General features: G+C 38.1%; 2 protein-coding genes and 1 pseudogene across 2 annotated transcripts; all 3 read right to left on the reverse strand.

Moving 5' to 3' along the window:
* Positions 1-497: 497 nt before the first annotated feature.
* LOC120008844 lies at positions 498-3,919 on the reverse strand (annotated as a pseudogene).
* A 923-nt stretch (positions 3,920-4,842) lies between these two features.
* On the reverse strand, positions 4,843-5,514 carry LOC120008845. Its single transcript, XM_038859202.1, has one exon. It carries the CDS (start codon positions 5,512-5,514, stop codon positions 4,843-4,845), a length of 672 nt encoding a protein of 223 aa, XP_038715130.1.
* A 1,845-nt stretch (positions 5,515-7,359) lies between these two features.
* LOC120009584 (serine/threonine-protein kinase BSK1-like) lies at positions 7,360-13,625 on the reverse strand. Its single transcript, XM_038860231.1, has 9 exons — positions 12,999-13,625; positions 12,761-12,896; positions 11,959-12,092; positions 11,678-11,783; positions 10,568-10,653; positions 9,497-9,685; positions 8,761-8,925; positions 8,562-8,675; positions 7,360-7,883 (listed from the first exon to the last, which is right to left on the reverse strand). The coding sequence occupies exons 1-9, from the start codon at positions 13,341-13,343 to the stop codon at positions 7,626-7,628; spliced, it is 1,533 nt and encodes a 510-aa protein (XP_038716159.1). The 5' UTR covers positions 13,344-13,625; the 3' UTR covers positions 7,360-7,625.
* Positions 13,626-16,938: the final 3,313 nt, after the last annotated feature.

Raw genomic sequence — 16,938 nt, forward strand, 5'->3', positions numbered from 1 at the left:
GGCTTTTAAGAAAATAAGGGTATTTGTAAAAAAGGAAAAAAAATTGAAAGATGATTTTGACTTGTGAAAGTAATTTACAGGCCATCATGCAAAAGTATTTAATTTTATATGATCTTCCCCATGCAAGATAGAATCATTCTTATAGATATCATTGCAATTTCATATATGCAGTCACTCAATAATCTTAATGTTCAATATTATATTAGAAAACCAAACACAAGAAAAACTTGTAAATAGATACAAGGCCACCGGAAAATGGAGAGCACGAAAATGAAAGAACCCAATTACCGAGGTACAGCAACATACGTGCCTTGTAGTGGCGCTTACACAGGGACGAGTTCAGAGATGAAGAGCCCGTACAAGGTCAATCTCCGGTAAGACGGTGCTACGGTCCCAGTAAGACGGTGATAGTAGCAGAAAGCAAGGAAAAAATGAAAAAAGAAAAAGAACTTAATTTCATACAGATATAATTGCAATTCCATATATATACGCAATCATTCAACAATCTTATTGTTCGATATTATATTAGAAACCCAAACACAAGAAAACACATAAATTAATCCTCATTTTTGAATCTTGGTAAAGATGATAGGAGCTCCAAATTGAGGACGTATGCTTATAAGCAGCTGTGGAGAATGAACATACGTGGGTGATGTTGCAAATGAATACTCCTTGATGATCATAGCTAGGACATGCTTTGCAACATAAATAGCTTGATTTTGGCCTATGCAGTTTCTGGGACCTAAGCCAAATGGGAAGATTGGAGGTATGCCTTTCTGAGACTCTTGGAACCTTAGCGGATTGAACTTGTCTGCATCTTCTCCCCATGTTTCACTGTCATGATGCGCAGCAGCCACGGCCAAAAACATTTCTGTGTTAGCGGGGATGTCAAGACCTCCTATCTTCATTTTCTGAGTTGTTTTCCTCTGTAGCAACACAATCGGCGGGTACAATCGAAGCGTTTCATTCAATATCATACTCATCTGTTCAACGATAAATATGCAAACCAGAATTAGTACAACCAAAAACATATGGCACTGGAAATGATCGAAAATGAACTTACGATCTTAAGATCTTTCAAATTTGCTGCACTTGGTATCCCACTGGCAGCACAGACGTCGATTATTTCTTCTCGCGCTTTGTTTTGCCAACCCTGATTCGATGCCAAAAGAAGCAGTGCCCAAGTAATCAGATTAGCAGTTGTTTCCTTTCCTACAAATTAGATCGACTTGCATTCATCCACAACTTCTGTTTCTTCTCCGTTGTGATTCTTATATGAAGACGTCAGAAAACTTAGCAAACTCTTTGAACTTGATTCCAGTTTAGTGTTTGTTTTTACTAGTGTCCGTATTAATTCACGAGTTTCTTTCTCCAATCTCCACCTCAGTCTACCTCAGTCTGTTGTTCCTTGTAGGCAAAAACCTGTTTGCAACAAGTGTTTACAACTATCGAGTTGCACACACAGAAAAGGAATGACAAGATCAAGCTAAAATGAATGTTGACAAGTGTTGTAACTAGTAACCTGAAGCCTGGAACGTAAACACTTCTTGCAGCCTGGGTGAATAAATCCAGGTGTTGATCTTGTAATGCCCAAATTCGCTTCCTTTCTTCAAAACTTCCTCCAAAAATTGTTTTGGACAAGACATCAACCAAGAGATCATGAAGGTCTTTGTTTACTTCTACTGCAAATTTCTCCTTTCCTCCCACTTCTCCAGCATTTTGGTGGTACTAACCGCAACTTCCGGCACACAACCCTGTAAGGAGGCAAGAAAACCTTCATGTATGTAACTCTGAAATTGTAACTTCAAAATAATTGAAGGTAAACTTGTTGAAATTCTCGGTCTAAACACATAGTTCTTCATGGGTCGTCATCAATGTCACTTAGACCAAGAAAATAAGTTTACAATGTGAGAAGAGCTGAATTTTGCTAATAAAATACTCGGCTTGGTTATGGCGGACCCAAATGTGAATTATAGTCGTGAGAAACTGTGTAAATTCATTAAAAAAGAGGTATCACTTGTGAGAATGGTTACCTTAATTCTTTCCATGTAAAATGCCTCGTTTGCCATCCTTCTATGAATGGCCCATTTAACACCTTTAAGCCCAGTAAGTCCCTGAGCAAAGAGCAGCCTTGCAATGGGAGAGAATTCAATCTTCTCAAACGACGAATTTGTCTTGACGAGTGCCTCCCTAATTATGTACGGATCCGACACGGCCAACCTGGGTTTCGATCCAAACCAGTAAAGGAACGTCTTCCCATAAATGCGTGACCACTGATAGTAATATGGAATCGCTTTCTGAAGGACAGCATCGGGATGAAAACTAGTTGGCTTTGACTGTGCTTCTGCGTACATACGCTTGATCTCACCGGTGCTACCGATCATCAGACGGTAGCCAGGACGTGTTATGCCTTGTTTCTTGAAATGGTGCTGGATTCTCAGTGGAGTCCATATGTGTAAGTGTATGAATCTAACTAGCAAAACCAGAAGAAGGTATAAAGCGGCATACCAAAGGAGAAGCTGCATGTTTAATGAGATCAGAGAGGGAGCAAGAGAGCAGATGCAAGAATTGTTTAGGGATGTTGGTTGCTTTGGTTGATCAGATTTTTATAGAGGATGTCCAAATATACAAGTTGCAATATAATAGCTTTGTTTTGCTTTCGGTGTGGAAAGTAGAACAAATCAGTGTAGGGAAAATATATGTATTAATATATTATGGCTTGAAATGTGGATGAGGCTACAATTTTTTTAGTCAGAATTGCTATAATTCTCCCCCAAAATCATATTAAATCTTGGTTTAAAATATTTTTATTTAATATTTTGGATGCTCATAATATTATAATATAATAGATTTTGAAAGAAAATCTCGACCTTAAATCTAAATTTTTTTATGATGACTTGAGTACATTAAAATAAAAAACTATACAGAAATAAGGAGAGCAATCAAGGATGTAACAGACACTAAAAAACAAGCCAAAGAAATCAACAAAAGTCCAAAGAGGGAAAAGGAAAAGCAATGAATAATAGCCCCATTGGGGAAAAAAAGTCGCCTTGCAAACCAAACACATGGAGCTCAATGTCATTATTATGCTATGTTTGGTTAGTTGTGGGAACAATAATGAGAATTGGAACGAGAACATGAACGGAAATGGAAACGAGAATGAAAATGAAAATGAGAACAGGAATGAGAATTTCAAGAATTCCCATGTTTGGTTGGTGAAGGAATTGCGACAGTAACACTATATTCCAATTAGAATGCATTACAAAGGAACCATCAATTCCGGACTGGAACGGAATTGAGACTTCCGTTCCGGCATCAATATGTAAACCAAACATTGGAACCATGTTTGACTCGAAATTGACCGTTCCCATTCTGGCCGAAATGGTGGTACGAAACATAGCTCATTCCACCTTCATAGCAAAATTAGCCCAAAATTTCATATCTATAAGCAAACGGAACCCGTCTCCATAATTAATAAGGGGAGCCCACCATCATAAGCAAAAGAAGCCCAACTTCTTGGGCTTTATTGGGCCTCGGGCCTTTCTTCTGTGCCAGACTGCCATCTTACTGCTTCCGAAATATATAATTTTTTTTTTCATTCCAATTGAGATTTTCAACCCAATATACCTGATATTGAAGGAGTTGTTGCATCGGATGCCCTCAACCTGTTCAGCTGCTCCTCGATACTTACTGTCCTTGGATGTGATCTGGATAGCAAGCTGATGGAACGAAAATGGCAAGAAGGTTTAGAGGTTTCAACTTTCAATGAAGGCATCCATCTTCTTCTTTAACAAAAAAACTTATTCTCTCTCTTTGATCTGGTTATAAACTTGTTTGTTGCCGTTCAAGGCAAAGCGAAGACTGCAAAATTTATATACAAGAGAGTTAACATAGAGCTTCTCATTATACATACCTGCATTTGCTGTCATGTGAAGAGCCTTCCGACACCCTACCAACTACGTCTGGTCATTGTTGTACCTAATTAGAGCATCATTTGATCATTAATACATATTCAAAATGATAAATACATACTGCATAATTCAGAGCAAAAGCTTATAATCTAGACTAACCATGTGATTTTATAAGTAAGGTCTGAGAACACTGTTTCCAACTACATTAGCATGATCCTTGACAGAAGGCTAACAACTCCATTAACAATGACTTTACACAAGTGTGCGTGCGTGTGTGCATTTTCAAAAATGCTGCCATGTCTCTTAGCAGAAGAGGAATCAACAGCACAGATTGATCATGTAGCAGGGGAACATACCGAATCTTGACAAGAAAGGCTATGCATCGATCTTATTAGCTTAATCGATGCTATTTAGATCGAGATCTCATTCAATGATCATACTTTCGGGAAACTAAGTAATTATCATATTTAGAAGGCAGCCTGCAGCATAATCACATAATCATATATTGAAAAAAGAGAATGCAGTTTGAGAAGAATATCAATATTGGTTTGTGTATTTTTACTTGCTGTATGTACAATGAGGTCAAAATTTTGAGATGTAAGATTCCCACTGAAGGGTTGATGGTTATATCAACTACTGGTTGAGAATGTTGAGAAGGGAAACTCTAGTTTTCATTAGTCTTCTACAGACACAGTCCAACTCCTCCTCTACTTCTCGGATGCTCGATTCAAGTGCTTCCAATCCTTTTAATACATTTTGCACCAGTGAAGAATTTATAGTCTTAGCTGAAGTTAGAACAAGCAGATCCGCTTCAATTTTCTCCACTTCACTGGCATCAACTCCATCACAAGTTACACGTTTGGAACGCATCAATTTGGAGAAAATAGACGTCGACCAGGCCTTTGGACTAGCAATGAGAGATGATAGAAACTTAAAACACAGCAAGACTAATTTCTTCTACTTCTCTTAATGTCTTGATCGGGCCTGTTGCATTTACTATAGTGCACTTCTTTTCCAACTTCAGGTTCCTGAGGGACACCTCAATGACTTTGTTAAGCTTCTTCTTGGACATCATATAGGCCCTAACTTCATTTGCCAAGCTAGAATCTCCTCCTTTTCTTCTTCTCAATGATGATTCAAGCTCTTTCACGTATTCCCTCATCCGTGAGAAGATATCTCTGGTAATATCACAACTGTCAAGTAGTCTTAGAGATCCATGCAGTACCTCTTCTACATTTTGATTGCTTCGTTCTTGGTTGAGAGTTTGTTGGGTGAGTGGCAGTTGAAGCAAATCATCGATGGAGTCATATAGATCCTTCAGGCCTCTGAATTTGTGGCGTACTGATGTAGATGCTTCCTTTGATGCCTTCAACCTGTTCAAGTGCTCCTCAAAACTGAGAGTCAGAGGATGCGAGCTAGAGGGCATGCTGTTAGAGCGAACATGGCAAGAACCTTCCATCTTCTCTTTAGCACGAGAAATCTCCAATTGCAGATGTATTGTTGTTGTGAGAAGATGCTGGCTAAACCTACTTGTGCCTGTTATATATAGAAGAGCAAGAGAACACACAGAATCACGCAGCTCCAGGCTAGCATTTGCTGTCATGTCCTTGAATTTTCGACAGTCCTTGAAAATCTCTCATCATTGCTTCAATAAATGGAATATCCAGTGGCATACAAAAATATCTTGTCTTACTGCTTCCAGACAGTGAATCATCACTGATCAATATTACCAATAACTATGTGCAATGCACAGACACCACAGCAGACAATGCTGATCTTCCCTGAGCTCTCCTACACAAATCGATCATGTGGGTCTTGCCACAGCCTGAGAACCAGCAGACAATGCTCAACTTTCATACAATAGATCATGTAGCTCACAAACCACATGCAGCATTATGCCGGGTGTCATGTGAGCAAGAGGAATCTTTGCAGAATTGGTTCGACAAACCAAAGTTAGACGTGCGGGTGAAAGGAATGCATTTAATCAATCAACTTAGCTCAAACAGAAAGTTGACCATCTAACCATAGATGATAGAACAATTAAATATAAGCTAAGCATGTGAATGTACACAACCCCAATTCAGAAACCATAATGATGCACAGCATAATTTATTGTTTCAAACCACATTGGCATCAAATACGACAAGTGATATCATACAAAATACATTATTGATGAGCAAAGGTGGGATGCATTAGTTCATATCACGCTATAAACATGTTGATGAATCAGTTGAAAAATAGAGAAACAACCATAAAACAAAGGGAGGTCGTATGCATTAGTTTCACATTGTTCAAAAGTTCCAATAAAATAAGTAGAATCCAAACGAAAAAATTGCACATGAAGGTGTGTTTTTACCAAACAGAGTGATTGAAAACTATACTGGAGCGGCCATGGATGCATTGGTTGTCTCCACTTCTTTGGCATCACCTTGTTCTGTTCATTTGCTACACGTTTGGATCGTAAAAATTGAAGACAATAGACCAGCCACTAGAATTCTTTCTCAAATTTCTCAGTCGCGGAGATATGGAGATGAAAGAGATTCGTTCAAAGGAAAGAGTCATTTATTATTCTTCTCTGTCGTCTCGAGTTATCGACAATGGCGACGCAGTTGGAGTTTTCAGATAGCAACGCTGTATCCGCAGTTGTGCAGTCCATTTTCAACAGGCAGTATTCGCGGCCCAATAAATTTTTAATGGGTCAGGCCCAAGACATTGGAAATGGATCGAAGACAGACTGCGTAGAGTAGTCCATAAATAATGGGCCTTTATTGGGCTTTTCCAATGAGCGGGCTTCTCGGATCGAAGCACTTCAGAAGAGGATGGACTGTTTGGGCCTTTCACCTTGAGCAAACTGAGCAAGTAGAGACCATCAGTTGGCCTAATTAATCCATTCGGTTGATCACTAAGCTTCTGTTAAGCTCCACATGCCATCAGAACAAAGACCGAAGAGAGACTTCTTCTAACTGATATGGCATCAATAAGAACTCGGTTTCATTGTTTCTATTAATTGATTCGGGTTCATAGCCTTAAATGAAGCACATGTTGGATTAAAAGAAAAAAAATCACATTAGTATCATCACTTGAATCATGGAATCACTTGGACATAGCCTAACCCGTTCAACCCGAGTTCAGAAGTTTGATTCTAAATTGGAATAGCTATTCCAAGTGGTTTGCATTAGACCGCGGCTCAACTAACCCGTCAGACAGACTTGTACATGGCTAACCTTACCCAAGTTTAAACTCAATGGATTGTTCAAATGGCATGTCTACTGAAGTGTTCCGATTTTAAAAGTCACTCGACTTGATTTTATTTTTTTTAAACGAGGAAACGGGATTCGAATCTAGTCACTAGAGTGATACCACCATCCAGTCCTTACCATTCCAACCAATGACGTGAGTGTAAAAAAAAAGTCACTTGAATTATGGATAACTAAGTTATGACAAAAGCTGCCTAAGCGTTGCTTTGTTCCACCCATGAAAGTATCATCTGTTTCAGATGGCACGTCCACATTAAGAAACCAATTGATTATTTCAATAATCAGAAGAAAAAAATATCACAGCAGTGACCTTGGAAGAACGGTTAGCTCCCTCCCTCTACTTTACACGACATAAAACCACATTCCCAGCTTTCATTTTACATAGACCGCACCTTTTTCGTTACAACCATCACAATTGATCAGAACCCAAGTCACAAAAAGAATACTACAGATCTGCTTAAGAAGGTCCTCTCCCACCTCTTTGCTTCTTTTCTTCTAATGCAGCAGCCTCGTTCAACATATCGGCTGCATCCTTGTGCATGTCCAGCTTCGCAAGGGCGACAGCTTGCATATAAAATGCCGTGGACCAATCAGGGTAAACATATTGTGCTTGCATTGCATCACGAAGAGCAGCATCCGGCTGATCACAAAGGAGATGGCAAAGACTTCTCCGCGCATAAACAGTTGGAGAAACCATTGTTCCCACATCTATAAACTGCACATATACAACAATGACATAAGATGAGCACCGACAAGAATGGAATGTAATTCTTCCGCTCTTTTATCTTGGATCATAATTGATGAACTTCAATATGCAGGACATGTTTTGAGTCGATACCTACTCTTATCGGTGTGGAGCAAAAAATACTTAACCCTAGGACATCCATAAGACTTCACAATCCGATGCGATCAAAATCATTAGAAAACTTATGATACACCCACAGCCTACTACTGGTATGATGGCATTCAAAAACACAAACAAATACCCATTAACATGTCCAAACATTGCACTTTGATCCTTTAAATAATTGGCCTGTTTCTCACAGGTTTAACGATTTACCATCATATCGCTTCCCTCCATTTTAAACGGTGATCCTTTCGATCCCAACATAATTTTTTTTTTCATTTTTCTTTTTCCACTCATATAAAAGGAGGTAACTTAGTTTTTAACGAACACCAATTCAGACCAGCGACCTATATGCCAACCACCCAAAGCATATGCCACAGAATCCACGCTATGGGCCGCTAACTAAATAACAAGCACCACGGCCATCATGCACACACCGTGTCATGCAAACTTAACAATTGGCATCAGCAACAGAGATTCCATCACAACAAAGAACCTCCAAAAAATAACACCAACTCATCAAGAAGAGGGTGAAAAATTCCACACCTGAGAATAACATTCTATAGCAGTTTTGGAATCTTTGTCACGAAATGCAACATCCCCACGCTTCCTTGCCTCTAACATGTCTCTCATTTGTTGTGTCCACTCTTGAAAAGATAACTGAAGAAATTTGTAGAGAATCAAAAAATTCAGGATAGAATGAAAAAAACCACCCATTGCTCCAGTTTTCAACAGTTCAGATTACCTCATTGGTCCCTTCATCATCCTTGTAGTGTGTCATTACCAATATCTGATGGATAGCTGTGAGGTCCATTCGCGAACAGGCATCTCCCATCGGAGAAAGAGGATGTTGTGGAGTAGGAGGTGCTTCCTCATGCTTTTGGATTCCCAACATTACATGGGATGGAACCTGCAAGCAAAGAGTTATCATCTCAATACTACCAATAGTGTTACTCACATAACCATCAAACTAAAATGAGTTAAAACGATGTAGAGGGGCAACTGAAAATAAGCCCAGCAAATAATGATGACGTTTTCAAAAAAATAAATAGCAGTAAAACTGCTTTTGGCTTAAGTTATATCCTCGCCATTTCACAAAGTTACTTATTGCAAAATGCACACACATAAAGGAAATGCAAAATCCATCAAAAGCTTGCAAAGTCGGTGTCTTCTTCCGATTATATCCTTGTCCTTAACAGCAGAGACTGACTAGAAAAGGGAAAAAAAACTAACATAGGAAGATTGCATAATGAACATATCTTGTGATAATGGAGATTTCGAATTTCACAAGTGATTATACATTCTTCATGATAAAAGAATATGAGAAAATCTACTCAACATGGATAAAACAATGCATTTGCTTCGGAATCCATAACTTAAAAGTAGTCACAAAGTGAAACACAAAAATGAGAAGGAGACAAGAATGAAAAGCATCAAATGAAACAAGTCAAAGGAAGTATAGAGTCCAGAAGATAGATTACTTCTGGTTTATTTTGCAGTGGGGCAAGTGTTTCAACAAGATCTTTGGTATTTGGCCGCTCCCTAGGTTCATACTGCAAGCATCTTGAGGCAAGATCAAAGACCACAGTTGCCTCTTCGTTTGAAAAGTTCCCCTCCAAATGTGAATCCATTAAGTGAAGAATGTTTTTGCCCCTTATCATATCAAGAGCCTTCAAACAGACAAAGCATAAAATCAGCATACATAATGATTTGAAAGTATCCCTAATGTTACAAGGTGATCATCCCAACATGAACCAACGAAAATAAATTGGTTTTTCTTTTCCTTTTTCAAAGAAGACAGAAATTAATGTTAACAAATCCAACTTGAACACCAAAATCGCTCATCATCATCATCCAAGCCTTTATCCCAAAAGTTTGGGGTTGGCTGCGGAGTATATGAGAAAATCAAAGGGAATCTACTACGTGTATTCGTTTCCACCATTTATTTCTATTTAGGATCATACTTTCATCAACTCATATTGATTACTACTTCAAGCCATGTCTTTTTAAATCTTCCTCTACTTAGTCAAATTTAGTGAATTCATTTTAAATCTGGGACATCCTGAAACGATGAGTGTATTTCCAAACTATTCCCACAAACATATCGAATTATTGGTAAAGAAACTGAAATTAATTGAAAATCAAAAGATTCGTTTAAGTATATAAGAATTTAGAAAGTGATGAGACAAATTCTGAATCTTGGTAGAATCCCTGCCCTAGATAGCTACTGACAAGGATTAGCATAATAGCCAAAATACCACAGTTCAGAAATAACAACATAATTAATCTAATATTTAAAGCTGTCCCCTATATATGCTTTTAATAGCGTAAAATACTTGAGCCAGATCATGATTTGAAGTCGACGCACAAACGTCCAAGAATTGGAGACAATGTAGATCAACACAATTAACCAAATATAGTCAGTGTAATTATCTTAGCCCGTAGTCAAAGAAAGTAAATATTAACTCCATGTCCAACATTTCTATGAAGCTCAATTGTGAAACAATAAAATTGTTCGTTACAGCTGCCCAGCAGAGCAGCTGTATACTTACATGACTAGGAGGGATATGTTTTCCACTGAGAAGATCTAAAAGAACAGTCCCAAAGCTGAATGTAACACTTTCAGGAGTAACCCTTCCTACAAGGAAGATATGATTAACGTTTAAAATGTAGTAAAAAATATTAGTAACTGAAGCAAGCAAACAAAAATTGCAAATCACATAACCATGAGTGCTCTATGTCAAGAAAAGTAATGAACAACATAACTTATTTGGAAAACAAACACGAGAAAATAGTGCATCCCAACTATTTCGACAATAATCAGGGTGGTGTCATATTGTAATCAATAATCATTTCGTCTCCTTCTTTCTCAATTATAATTAATCGGGAGTTCCTTTGCAAATCTTTGCCCGACATATTCGTTTCTCTAGTCTGGAATGATATTTTCCTGTATTTCAAATTATTGTCTACCATAAAAGCCTTGAATTGAAAGAGGAAATTTATGAGCATATATAATGCAATCCATGCAAATTCAAATTCCAAAAAAAATCTTGTCCGAATTACCTTGCGCAATTCCAAAGGCATTTCAAGTTTCGCAAAAAATATTTTTTTCCAGGTAAATGATAAGCCAGTTGTAATAATCATCACAAAATCCCATCCAAAGGTCAGCTACTTTATCCCATCCAAAGGTCGGCAAAGTTGAAGCACTTATGCAAAGCTCTATCCAGCCTTGAACTTTTGTGTTATGTAATACACTAATACTCTTACTCTTCAGGAGCCAAAAGGTTTGATCATTGAGCGCTCCCTTCCAGTTCTTTCAATGCAAATGAACTTTCCCCATTTTAAGACATAACAGATGTTGAAAATAATGTTAATAAATTGGATATATAAAAGTAGAGTTTCAATGATTTGCGATCACATTAAGGAAACAAGGACAAGAAAGAAGAAGACAAAAGTATGAGGAGTCGAGATGGTTTCATATGGCCTCTTTCACTATAACTTTTGCGTTCCAGGGGCTTTACTTATCATTTAGAAGTTTCTCACATCAGGAAAGCAGCTATGCAGATTTTCCAAATCAAAATATTGGGAAAAGAAATCTGTCTAAGCATTTAATATTTAGAAATTATGCAAACAAAACTTAAGAGTGAAATGAAAAATTATACCATTTCTTAAATACTCAGGTGGTGTATAAGCAAGGTTGGTGCTGTAACTTTTTCCATCCCTACTATTTTTCATCAAGCCAAAACACGAAAGCCGCGGATCTCCACTCTGCAGAGAAAACAACAAAGGTTGGCTCCAAAAGACCCTCCAAATGACATCTTGAGAATACCAAAAATGTTCAAGTATGCAAAAGTAGAAAGAAAAACCCCAGGCATAGAATCATGCCAATAGGCCCAACGTACAAATCAAATTCAAACTAAATAAAACAGAATTGTTACAAGACCTCGTCAAAGAGAACCCTGTATGCATTCAAGTCATGGTACAACGGACGACCTTCGGAACTACAATAGTCCAGAGCCTCAGCAATATACAGAGCAACTCTCAAACGCATGGCCCACTCTATTGTTTGATTTTCCCCTGCAAAAGAAAAATGTAAAAGTGAAATATAATTTACGACCAAGGTCGAGCATGTAAGGAAGAACTCATGGAAACATTTGTTCACAATCTTTGAAAACAATTGATTGAAAGATGGATACAAATATGAAATGAGTCTTCATGCGGAATATTCAGTGAGTAAGGGATTTGTCAGTCAATCTTAAAGTAACTTGCGTAAATAACCCTCGAAGAAAAAACTTAATTGCAACAGTAAATAACTGCTACCTTCCAATCATATTTCACTTCACATGTTACCAATGTTTCCTCTCAATCCATAGGACTATCAGGCAAGATTGCCCCATCTAAAAAAGGATTAGATGGCTTTAGTGGGGAAGCCAGTAGTATTATCCTACAAATGCAAAAGGGATATCTATGAACCCAAATCTAACTAAGAATTTTGAAAAGTTTCCAACAATTCCACGGCTTCGAAGTTTGAAAAAATGTTTTGGCTCATTATACATACAACTGTAATATTGATAACCAGGACTTCAAAACTGCAGAAGCACAATTCATGATCATAATAATAAAGTACACGCTGGAGATTCTTTCCATATTACCTCAATTATTTTGAAATAAACAATTAATATCTACCAATGCCTCCCAGATTGGTCATATATTGAATAATCAAAAATGAGAAATTCCAAACATACAGTGGAAAAGGTGTTTCGCAAGGGTATCGTTGGGCATGTACTCCGCCACCAGCAGCCTCTCGTCGCCATCACAGCAGTAACCTATCAAATTTGCAAGCCACTTATGCCGCAACTGCCCGACGCCCCACGCCTCATCCTACGTATGGAACAAAACATCAAATAGAATCAGAAACCCTAGAAATCCAAACTCATAACAGGCATAAGAACCCCAAAAGAAAATTGAAGAAACGACGATTACAACGAACTGCTTGGGATCGGGCCAAGCCAATTTTGTGAATTTCTTGACGGCAATCCAGCGCCGATTGTTCTGGTTCTGTAGACGCCCCTTGTAGACGACATTGGGGGCTTTCTCACCGCTCTCAGAAACAATAAAGTCAGGGCTGAAATTATTAGTGGCCGCCTTCAAATCCGCGAGCGAGAACTCGGCGAATGCGGGCACACCGCCGGGACCGACGCCTCCGGTGTCACCACCGTTTGCCGGCGGAATAACGTTGCTGTTATTGCCGTAGGTCTGGCTCTTTCGTTGGTGAACTTTGTCTTCCGTGATTGATTTCCTTAACAAGGACGACCCGCAACAACCCATAACTCGTCCAGAGTCAACTCAGCTACCCCAAAACCTCCACCAGCACTCTGAAACCAGATAATGAAGATCAACGACGTCGTTTTATTATCACACACAGAGGAACAGAGAGCTGGAAGAAGAGGACGGGAGGGTTTGTTTGCGAGTAATGAGTAGGAGACAGAGATCTTTTTTCAAAGAGCGACGACGAGCTTGTTTTGCTTTCTCATCGCTTCCTTTACAATCTCTCTCCCTCTTTCTTCATTTTTTCCTGCGCACACTGACAAAACCCTCTGTCTCCTTCTCTGTTTCCTACTGTTGAAGATTGTCCCTTTTTACCTGTTGAAGGGTAATTTAGTAACTAAACAACCCGCGAACTTGTTGTCTGCCTCTTTAACATCTCGCGATATTCTCGCATTAACTTCGAATGTTAGTTACGTTATTACAACATATCAACTTTCTTTAACAACTTCAATTAAGGTCATCGAAATCATTTTATCATTTCACCTTACATTTTTTTTATTTTCCATTCAATTTAATTTGTTGTTCAATTACCAATCTTCAATATTTTGCTTCTTTGATACATAAGAATATAAAATCCGAGTGGGAATTGAATTTTAATTTATTGTTGGGTTACTAATCTTCAATATTTTCCTTTTGGTACATAAGATTATTAATTAGAAGCACATAGGTTCACTTAGAAATCACTTCATGCATTAGATACACCACGTGATGTTGGTGTTGACTTACAATTAAAACTATTACCAATTTTTTTTTTGTGGTTTGTTCAAATCAGTGTTATTAGGATCGACTCAGCTCAACGATCGAACTGATTCAATTAACATTTTTAATAAAGTCAGCCTATAAAATATGTACAGCCCAACTCATTTATTTTATCATGAAAAAATTTAAATATGTAAGATTTGAATAACTTATCAAATATTTAATAGCTCAAATAATTTTTCATTTTTCTGATAATTTATACTATATTATTAATATATATCAAATATTATGTTGTTATTATTATTTATAAAAAATATATATATATGGGCCAATTAGTTGGGACCAATCAATTGAATGCACGGGTCGATTTTAATGATACTAGTTCAAATAGGGTTTTTCTTTCTACTTTTACTCAAATTTCTTGACACCGATCACATTTGTTTTGTACATCTCTCATCAAATAGCTTCATTTCCTTCCCTATCCTACTCTAAAATAAATTCATTTTATTGCCGTAAATCCACCGCAACAACAGCAAGTCGGCAACATGTCAAACAATAACAATTTAGCTTACTTTTCAAATAATTTTTTTTTGTTGGCAAAAATCTTACAATATTAATTCACCTATTATATATTATTATTTAGTAATATGCATGGGGCATGAGTTGAACGAGAAAATGCTTGTATGTTAATCTCGTTTGTGACTTCTGAATCAAGGGCTTGCGTGTCCTTCCGACATTTGCTGCCTTCACTCACCACGTACGGCGGCTTCTTGTGTCGTATATATATCCTCATTAAGTTAGCATAAAAAGCTTGTAATAAAAAAAATAACAAAAAAAAAAAAGTAAACGTAAGAAGGACCTTATTCTTTTTCTTTTCTTTTTTTTATGGAAGGAGGACCTTATTCAGTGTATAAGGAAATATACTCTCTTTGATTTGGACACTCGTAATTGGCATCATAGGATCCAAGAAATATTACACAATAACGTGGATTAAATCAAGTAATTAATTAATTATAGGCAGCTCAAGTCAATGTTCAGTTTACTATTTAGATAATATCATAATGCATATTAGAGCATTTAATTATTAAATATTAAATAATATTTCATGTAATATTACCTACGAGGGTCGTGTGTGCTTCCACTTCTGCGTATTTTCTAGTAAGTCATTGATTGAATTGAACTTTATGAACCATATGTTACCACGCCACAGAGCTTCTCCCTAAAAATAATAATAATAAGAATTTGCAGCGGTTGAATACTCTCATACTAATCGTTAGATCCCGACCGACTAGTAATTTAGACAAAAAGAAAAAAAAAATTGTGCGGCCTAACTCTTTTACAAAATGCCATTTTTGTCGAAACTAAACTAAAAGTCATATAGTCCGTGATACAAATGTCCCACATTGATTAGATAGAGGACTTGTGATTTATTTATAAAGAGGACAAATTCCTTCTTTAATCAGCCAACAAGTTTTATAGGTAGTGACATATTGGACTTGTTGGTTACAACCAACCCATATGTGGATAGTGGCTGGGCTTGTGTGGTTGGTTAATGAATGTATGGGCCTGCTAGGTGTGGGTATTAGAGTGCACCTGACCTGGTTCTTATCAATGGTATAAGAGGTGTTCGGTCTCTGCACATGTGGGTGTTTGGATCTCCCTTCGTCTTATGGGACTGGACTGGACAGCCACAGAAAGGGCTACCAGTGGATCTGGTGATACGGGTAAGGACCCCAGCCCAGTGAAAGACCCCCATACCCCAGCCCAGTGAAAGACCCCCATTGAGTGCAGCTGACGTGGGCGTCTGCTCAGTAAAGCGGGGAGTATTGATACGAATGTCCCACATTGCTTAGATAGGAATGTCCCACATTGCTTAGATAGGAGACTTATGTGGGTGTTTGGATCTCCCTTCGTCTTATGGGACTGGACTGGGCCGCCATGGAAAGGGCTACCAGTGGATCTGGTGATAAGGGTAAGGACCCCAGCCCAGTGAAAGACCCTCATTGAGTGCAGTTGACGTGGGCGTCTGCTCAGTAAAGCGGGGAGTATTGATACGAATGTCCCACATTGCTTAGATAGGAGACTTATGTGGGTGTTTGAATCTCTCTTTGTCGTATGGGACTGGACTGGGCCGCCACGGAAAGGGCTATCAGTGGATCTGATAATACAAGTAAGGACCCCAGCCCAGTGAAAGACTCCCATTGAGTGCAGCTGACGTGGGCGTCGGCTTAGTAAAACGGGGTGTATTGATACGAATGTCCCACATTGCTTAGATAGGGGACTTGTGATCTATTTATAAGGAGGGCAAATGTCTTATTTAATCAGCCAACAAGTTTTCTAGGTAGTGACCTATTGGGCTAGCTTGTTGGTTACAACCAGCCCATATGTGGATAGTGGTTGGACTTGTGTGGTTGGTTAATGAATGTATGGGCCTGCTAAGTGTGTGTATGGACGTGCACCTGGCCTGGTTCTTATCAGTTCGATAATAATTACTCAAATCAAATGTGTTGGGAGTTAATAGGCTGCCATTGGAGGTTAGGCGATCCTTTGAAAAAAAACTATCAATTTTCTCGGAAAGTGACCACTCTGTCCAATGCCAATGAACCACAAAACTGATCAGAATGTGCCAATCTTCATACATTGACTATTATGATAAGGTTAATCATATTTTAATTAAAAGAAGATGGTACTGTATTAAACAAACAAAAAAGGCATTTAGGATTACATGAAATGGGCCTGACACGTCAAAAGATATTTTAAAGTTAGTATCAACACCTTGCAATCACTGAAGTTTCACAATCAGAACAGCAAATTTGATGCAGATACCACATTCTATGGCTAGGGTGGCATCATCCAACATCCCAACTTTTTTTTTTTTTATTTATCTGATAACAAG

The sequence above is a fragment of the Tripterygium wilfordii genome, chromosome 11 (genome assembly GCF_013401445.1).
Source record: "Tripterygium wilfordii isolate XIE 37 chromosome 11, ASM1340144v1, whole genome shotgun sequence".
NCBI classification, from domain to species: domain Eukaryota; kingdom Viridiplantae; phylum Streptophyta; class Magnoliopsida; order Celastrales; family Celastraceae; genus Tripterygium; species Tripterygium wilfordii.

What these genes read in the sequence shown, in the direction of transcription:
- LOC120008845 (XM_038859202.1), bottom strand. Translation starts at nt 5,514, where the DNA reads ATGACAGCAAATGCTAGCCTGGAGCTGCGTGATTCTGTGTGTTCTCTT.
- LOC120009584 (XM_038860231.1), bottom strand. Translation starts at nt 13,343, where the DNA reads ATGGGTTGTTGCGGGTCGTCCTTGTTAAGGAAATCAATCACGGAAGAC. An exon ending in TGCGAAACACCTTTTCCACT is followed by an intron (nt 12,093 to 12,760) that starts GTATGTTTGGAA and finishes TTTCTTTTGCAG; the next exon opens with GGGAAAATCAAACAATAGAG. An exon ending in ACAGGGTTCTCTTTGACGAG is followed by an intron (nt 11,784 to 11,958) that starts GTCTTGTAACAA and finishes TTTTCTCTGCAG; the next exon opens with AGTGGAGATCCGCGGCTTTC.